At 45.1% G+C, this 8,537-nt stretch overlaps 1 protein-coding gene across 3 annotated transcripts in view; it reads left to right on the top strand.

The window, feature by feature from the left end:
* The first annotated feature begins 1,455 nt into the window (after positions 1-1,455).
* LOC133406347 (actin remodeling regulator NHS-like) overlaps positions 1,456-8,537 on the top strand; it is a 59,217-nt gene continuing 52,135 nt past the window's right edge. For all 3 annotated transcript variants that reach the window (XM_061683887.1, XM_061683886.1, XM_061683888.1), the window contains exon 1: positions 1,456-2,064. In XM_061683887.1, coding sequence (XP_061539871.1) covers positions 1,770-2,064 — 295 coding nt within the window. In that variant the 5' untranslated portion in view covers positions 1,456-1,769. The remainder of the gene's footprint in view (positions 2,065-8,537) is intronic.

Genomic DNA, 8,537 nt, shown 5'->3' with positions numbered 1-8,537 from the left:
AGGACGGCAGAAATCGGGGAATATTCCCTGACGCGAGGTTGAAACTCAGAAGATTTGAACAATTCGAAGTTCGACAGCGGCTCAAAACGATGAGTCGAGTATCAAAATAGTCGATTGCTCGATTAATTTGGACACCTCCGACGCAATTTCCTCTGCGTAATCTTCTTCTGTATCGGAATAAGTGTCAGCAAAAAAAAAAAGCCAAAGAAAAAGCCAAACATGCCCAATGAATCCCCGGCCGCGCGGTGAGCCGAGCGCTCAGATTATCGTCTTTTGTGCGCTCAACTTGCTCCTTTTGTTCCCCGCAAAGCGTGACGACGTGGCACCTCTGCGGCGCTTCGCCGCGGCCTTTGTCCCCGCCGGCCGCCCGCCGCTTTGCAAAGGTTGCACTTCTGCGCTAGCGCTAGCGTTAGCGGCAGACACGAGCGCGGCGACAGGAAGAGCTTTAGCCCGTCGGCCGGCCGGGATTTAGATAAAAGCGCCGTTCAGCACATCTGAATGAAGAGGCCGCGGCGAAAGATTAACCTCCACGCGCGCACGCCCACCGCCACGACACTTCCACAAGGTTTTGGACTCTTTCTGTCCAGCCATCCGAAGGCACATTTCAGGATCCAAAGCATACCACATCACGTGGCCAACGTCTATCTGCGGAAAACCTATTTATCTTTCCATCTATCTATCATACCGTACTTTATAGTTTAGCCGTGTCTCCATTTTAGCTCGTTAGCTCGCCGGCTACCATCGAATCGTTCGTTCTGTTTGCATTGGCCCCAACTTCTGTCGCCACGCCCCCCTGGCGCTGCAATCTCCACATGCCGGCGTGTTTTCCCAGCGTCCGCGAAGGCAACGCCGGAGACGAATCGAACGAGTCGACTTTGCTATACCATCTGTCCGTCGTCTAGCCCCCAATTTCTATGTAATCCATCTCTCTCCATCGATCTATCATTCGATCGAACTGTCCCAGCTATCTCTTTATTATCTATATTTATTGATCTTATTGATTGATCCTGTCTTTATCATATACCCATATCTATTGTTATTAGCTATCTATAAGATGACTCGACTGTTTCTATCTACTGTATGTTGCTCTTGATCCGTCTGTACCGTCTGCATGTTATTCGTCTTTCGAGCTATCTTTTTATCCTTGTACGGTAGCTATCTATCAATCTATATCCATCTATCTATGTATTCATCCTTTTGTCTTTATGATCTCTCCATATTGTCAATCTATATTGTTGCGCTCTAGCGTGATCATCTATGTCCCTCTCGCTTTACTGTCCGTATTTTAGCGATCTTTGTCACTATCTTTTTTTAATCTGGCTATCTATCCGTCTATCTAAAAATGTCAGTTCAAATTATGAAGTGTGTTTTCATTGGTCCCGACTACTGTCACCACGCCCCTGCTGAGCTGTTGTGTTTTCCCAGTGTCCGCGAAGGCACCGCGGTCGTCCCGTTCCAAGCGCTCCGGAGACTCCGCTCCGCGTTTCACCTCCTCCTCCTCCTCCTCCTCCTCCACTTTTAGTTTTTAAAAAGCACCTCGAGTTACTCCTTCGGAGCTGCGGTGGTGTTAGGAAGAAGAAGGAGGAAAAAAAAGAAGAAGAAGAAGTCAGGCAGATGAGCGGAGCGCCCGAGTCCGCCCTCCCAGATGCGACGAGCACGGGGGGCGTCTGAAGCCACGCCGAGCGGATGACGGTGGCGTCCGCACCCGCGCCCGCGCCCGCGCCCGCGCCAGCTTTCGCCTCACTTTTGCCGGATTGAGGGCGAGCGACATGCCCTTCTTCAAGCGGCTGGTGGAGCCCCGGTCCCTGTGCCGCCGCCGCGCGGAGGCGGAGGCGGCCGAGGGCGAGGGGGGCTCGCCCTTGCGGGACCTGCTGACCGTCAGCCACGCGGCGCTGGCCCGGAGCCTCCGCCAGCTGTCCGACCTGGCCAAGCACGCCTGCTCCGTGTTCCAGGAGCTGGAGGGCGACCTGGCCGCCACCGGCCGCAGGCTCCGCGGGCTGCAGCGGAAGGTCGGCCGGCTGCAGGAGACTTGCTGCCGGCTGGACCCCAAACTGGAGCCAGTCCGTGAGTACGCGCGCGCGCGCACACACACACACACTTTCAACGCACACTTAATACCACCTAAAAAAAAAAAAAATCCCCCAAAAAACGTAACTCTACTAGGACCGCCATCATGACCAACATTAAAATACAGTAACAAAGTAGGTCTAAATGTTCATCAGAAACGGTTGGAGTCCTAAAAAGGCTGTTTCAACGGGGACAAAAAAAACCCAAAACAAACAAAATGTTTTTGTCACATTTGCTGAAATAGCCATTCCGATTTGACGGTGGTACATGAGAAATATCCGACGTGTGAATAAATCGGAAAATCTCAGGCCGCATCTTGTGCCTCGAATCTCACATGCGAGAAACCACCGTGCCCAGGGAAAAACAACCCGTCAGAGTTGAGGTGTGGCGTCGCGTTGACCTGTCATGCTGTGGGCTTCAGGAGCTTTGCTGAAACTACAGAAAAAATATCCGCCGCCGAGATCTTCTCCTCTAAACGTGGTGGGCAGTTCTTAACATTTGCATGATTATTTACCTGTTAATAACATTATTATTATGATTATTAAGAGTTTAAATAGGCTTGAAAAGGCAACCAAGTCTTCTGTTATACCTGAGGAGGTGAAAATGATGAGTTTTTGGGAAATACTAACTTTATTGTTCTATATTATGAGCATTTGCGCATTTGTACTTTTTCCCAGTCCTCATTCTGTGGCTTTTAGCATTGTGCCGGGTTACGTCAAATGCTTTTTTTTTTTTTTTCTTTTTTTTTAATTGCATAGCGCCGCTTATTCTCATGTTATAAACCGCAACGATGAGTTATAATAAGTGAATTATCCATAGAAATCGTTTTTCAAGTGCTGGAAAAGTGTGAAAATTCACCTTCAAAGTGCTTCACGGTGACGTTTTGATTTATTCAGCTTTTGTACGTCTGTGAAGCATGATAACACTTATTATCATGTCACAAAGGAAATGAAAAAGTCGTCGTGCGTGTTAGTCTTCTGCACGGTGCTGCTAAAAGTGTGAAAATCCATCTGGAAAGCGTTCCGTCAGTGTGACTTTTGTCTCAGTTGTTTGTCTCGCTCTTGCAAGTAAACAGGTTGAACTCTGCATGGCTGCCAGTTAAGAATTCATGACCCAGATAACACCGCATGTGGCCATGCCTGGCTCTTTTAAAACCCCCCGCCCCCCTCCCCCTCCCACTAGTGACAGTGGGTGGGGGGGGCGAGTGTATTTATGTATGCGTGCTAAAGCCCACACGCACACAGCAGGAAGCACTTGCGCATCCCCTTTTAAAAAAAAAAAAACCCCAAAAAAGCACATTTCCACCTGAAATTCCAGGAACTTGTTGGTTCCTGGACAGCCCCCCCCCCTCCCCCGACGAGGAGGGTCTTCTTTTGGCTTCAGAAGCAGACGTGGCAAAACTACTCACAATCTGTCTTTAAAAGTACAGATAGGAAACAGGAAAGAGACTAACTCCTGTAATTCATGACAAAATTAGCAGTCGCTAAAAGGACTTTGGTGTTTTTTCCCCCCTGTCGATTATGTCCAAAAGCAACACATTTGGGCCTGCTTTCATGGGGCACGACAGCAATCTGAGAATATTTGCTGTTGAGAAGCTGAAATTTTAAGTTACACGAGGTCTCTAAACGATTCATCGATGATCAAAATAGTTGATGAATCGATTAATTTTTGCACCTCTTATCTCAATCAATCAATCAACGAAGAGCTCAACCACCATTGACTTTACCTGTCTCTATTGACGTCTTTTTTTTTTTTTTTCTGTCTGTGTCGCTTGAAAGAAAAGAAAAAGTAACTAGTGTATTTGGACAAAGTAAACAGGAGAAAGTACAGGTTTCAGTAAAAGTTACAAAATCGTCAAAACAAATGAATCGTCAAGTGAAGGACGGATACCTGAAAAACGGACTCAAGTACAGTCAAGAAGTATTTGTACTTTGTTACTTTCCCCCACTGCACAGAAAACAAAATTCAACAGCAGTTCCTTATGCAAACGGTTGCTGTGGTCAAAACGCGAAGAATTACGTGCGGAATTAAAAAAGAATTACCTGCGGAATAACCCACTTGAGTTGAGCAAGCCCTTGCCCGCCCCCCGCTGACCCCGTTCACACATTCCTTTTTTTCCGCTGTCAACACGTGTTTATCCGCCTCATCTATGAATCACTGTTACCCAACTAATCCCGGAATGAAAACTTCAGTTTTGACCTCTTACCTGAAGACATCTTTTTTCGTGTCGCTGTTCTGTATACATGACACACACACGCACACACACACACACACACACACACACATGGAATGGGGGTATAAAGTCGAGCACCGCAATATTTTGCGCCTACATGGTAAAACGCTGCAATTTGTGTGTAAGGGTCAAAGCAGCAATGCAGGGACCCGAGTGTGAAGTTTAACAACTTACAGTCACTTCTCCCGCCCTGTTGTGTCGAAAGCAATTGTCACTCAAGAATGTTCAACCCGGTAATTTTCTGTCATGGGGGGGCTGTGTGAGGCCATACGGCAATGGAGCCAAATTGAACACTCAATTCGTCCGCCCTGTTGTGTTGAAAGCGATTGCCCCAGAAGAGTTTTCCACCTTTTTCTGTATCTGCGCTGACACAGAATTGGGGTGCAAAGTGGACCCGGTCATTTTCTGGCTTTGGAGGTAGTATCGGCACCGGTAACGGCGCCCGTGAATACGACTTGACTGCAATGGCGGGACAGGGGTATGAAATTTCACACTGACTTCTCATCGCTCTGTTGCGTTGAAAGCAATTGTCACCCAGGAATGTTGCACCTTTCTCTGTATCTGCACCGACAAGGAATGGAGGTACAAAGTCGACCCAGTAATTAGGCACGAGGCCACGCCCCTTAAAGGCACAGGGACCGAGCCCGAACGTAAATAGCGAAAATCCACCGATGACTGACGCTCTTTACAAATTGAATTTGGGGTATTAAAAAAAAAAAAAAAAAAAAACATTTTAAAAGCAAATAATGGGGGGGGGGGGTGGATGGGTAAAAATAAAAATGTAAATAATAAAATACAAATAATGGGGGGGATTGGGTTCAAAAAAATGCAAATAATAAAATAAAATGGAAATAATGGGCGTCGGGCCGCAAAACGGCGATTTCGCGCATCACAAATATACGGGGGCTCATCGTACGACATCACGTAAAGTAATTCCACTTTATAAAAGCAGATTATTTCTTTCCGCTGTCTTTTATGATGTTTTATACAAGACATTGGATCCAAATTGCACCCATTTTGCTTTGTTCCAGGTTTCAGGCATCTTGGTGGCGTTTGTGTGATCGTCGCGGAAACGATCCGACAACTTTTCGCCATTTCTTTTGTTTCCGTCGCTACCGTCATCCAAATTTACACCAATGACCTAACTTGGGAAAAGCCCAGCAATAAATTCACATTCTTGATTTGTTTAGCGTCGCGAGCGGAGTGACACCAAAAGGCGAACTCTCCGTGCCGCATGTTGTTGTCGTATACGTGTGAGTTCGGCAGATAAACGCCTGCAAAAAGGCGCCTAATTACCTTTAATTGTTCCTTTCGCATTAATGGTGTCGCGGGGGTCCGGTGGGTGGGTGGGTGCTGGGGGGGGCCTTAAACAACAGCACCGTGCCTCATCTGCATGATAATCGGTATAAATGAGGGCACGGGGGGTTAGGGGACTTTTAGGGTGGCTCGCTTTTATCCTCGGGACTAATGACAAAGGAGATATTTGTCATTTTTGTCCTGATTTAAGTGCTTTAATTGTTAATATTTCATCATTAAAAGAAAAAAAAAGACTAATCTTTGATGATGCTACATTCACGTCTGCTGGGAAATCGGAAATATCCCACATAACCCCTCAGTCAAACGTAACAAAAACACATCCGTAGGGCGACATCTTCATCGCAAGGGTAGTTTGAGGTTAGAAAGCGCAAAATTCCCAGTGTTCTTGAATGCAATAATAAACGTAGGTGTTCAATAATCAAGTGATTGATCAATCAATCAGCTATGTATTTTTTTTAATTCATCAATCAATTAACTACGTATTTTAACAACTAATTAACAATCAACCAATTTTGTCTTTTAGCAAGGAACTAACCAATGAATAATAATAATAATAATTTATAATAATTAATAATTAATTTGTCATTCCAGTGAATTTTTCCCACATTGAGTTTGCAATTTGCAAAGTTTTTAAATGCTGCATTGAAATGCATGTCTTTTTTTTTTTTTTTTTTTAACAACCAGTTAACCAACTAGTTTTACCACGCAGATCACAAAACGATCAAGTAAACGTGTCATTTTATGCACATTTCAAGATTCGTTTCATTTTGGCAGTTCGGAAATGAATCTCCAAATTCCTAGTTTTCTTGAATGTGTGTTTTAGCAATCAACCCCTGAGATTAATCAATGACGTCTTGTCGTAACCACTTAACCAATTATTATTATTATTCTAATGATTATTATATACATCTGTCGTCCCGATTCATTTAGCCTAGTTTGAGGTCAGAATCTTCAAAATTCCCTTTTTTATGAATGCATATGTTTGAACAATCATTTTGGCTATTTTGACCATTTTCCCCTTTTCTGCCATCCGTCTTTTTTTCCAGAGCTTTATGTTTTACAACGTCATTGCTTCAAAAGTGACTGGGCTCTTAAGAATGCTTAAATTGAACTTGATGAATTCTGGATGCTTCTGCTGGTGTTCAGTTGCAATCCCGTGAGGGAATCCGCTCCAATGACATAAAAAAAAAAAAAAAAACGTTTCACTCCAAACCAGCTTGACGACGGCGTCTGGCAAATGTCCCGTCGGGCACATGTCGGGCCGGCCCCGCCGGCCCGCCCGCAGACGTCGCGTTGGCCAGACGGCGTCCCGTCCGTCCGTCCCGGGTTTTAAGTTACGTGGCTTTTCCCGAACGCGTGGCTGGCAGCTCAACACATTCCTGTCACAAAACTCAACAGCTTCCCCGCACGGGACGTAGAAATATGGACCCCGACTGGACGCCAAGGAACGTTTTTCACATTCCGAAACGTCGTAAAAGTATATTTTTAAAATAGTTACATTCAACTATGATACGCTTAAAATCAAGTAAAACTACTCATCCTCTGAAGCTTACGTTGTTGATCTTTAAGCACAGTGGTAAATTGATTTTTAGATCAAGAGTGTTATTCCCTCGAGATAGATTTTGGACAGTCAGTATGATGTGGTATGCTTTGGATCATGAGATGCTCATTTCCATAGATAGATCATTTTGGGCAACAGTGTTTACAGAATAACTCTATTTACTGTTTTTTTTATTTTATATCTAGCATAAATGTAAAAAAAAAAAAAATAGGTAAAATTTTTTTTTGTTTTGGTTTTTTTTTTGCATCAAAAAAGCTTTATCGACTGTCCAGGGAGTAACATTTGAAGATCCCACAATGTTATTTTTAAACATTTGTCTCCATACAATACGTTTGAATGGAATCACGAGTTCAGCTTTTTTTCTGTTTCGAGTGGTACGCAAAAAAAAAAAAAAAAAAAAACCCCAAAAAAACCTCGCTATCTAAGTCCACTTCGATACTTTTTGAGGTGGTAATTTGTTTGACTGTTGAGGTTGTCTCGTGCGTTGAGGGCGTTTTCCAGCCTCGGCAGAGGTCTCGGCTCAGCTGCGCCGTCTTACGTAATATTCCGCATCCATTTTTTCCCCGCCGACTCGAGCAAGCGTCCCGCTTCATTTAGCCCGCTGCGCAGACCGCGACGTTCCCCGCCGCCTTTTCCGGCCCGGGACGACACGGAAGACGGAGTTTGGCTCATCGTGGAAAAGCGCAGTGACCCCCGCTGTCTTTTTTTTCTGCGTTTGATTGATCAGGCCTGGCTGTTTACGGGGCTACTGCGCACGCTGCGTCACGATTGATCCTAACTAGATGTTGGACATGATGTGGTATGCTTTGGGTTGTGGAATGTTCTTTTTCACATAGATATTTGTTGGCCCTACGATGTGGTATGCTTGGGACTGTGAGAGACGTTTCTTACCCTAAGAGACATCATTTTGGACATGTTGCGGTATGCTTTGGATCATCAGTTGTTCCTTTCCAGATAGAAATATGTGGGACCTATGATGCGGTATGCTTCGGATCACAAAATATATCTTTCCATAGATGTATAGACGTTTGACGTGATATGCTTTGGCTCATGCGATATATTTTCTTTCCATACATGAGATATATAAATGTTCGACATGTACCGTTTGGATGACGAGGCGGGTGTCGACGCAGTCATATCGGATACGTGTCACTTGAAATGTAAACGGAGTGTCAAAAAATTGGATACAGCGTGAAATGGGAACCGCGTATCTTTTGAGCTGCAGTGTAAATCCCGGCATGAAGACGCACAATATACGTTTCAGTGATAGGCCGCTGAAAAAGCCGGCGGCTTTGCACACAAAGGCAGGCGGGACGAACGCCGAACGCACCCTCGGGATCGTGCGCCTTTTAGGACATC

The sequence above is a fragment of the Phycodurus eques genome, chromosome 8 (assembly GCF_024500275.1).
Source record: "Phycodurus eques isolate BA_2022a chromosome 8, UOR_Pequ_1.1, whole genome shotgun sequence".
NCBI lineage: Eukaryota > Metazoa > Chordata > Actinopteri > Syngnathiformes > Syngnathidae > Phycodurus > Phycodurus eques.
The sequence above is the reverse complement of the archived record's forward strand: the minus strand, read 5'-3'. Positions and strand labels throughout refer to the sequence as shown.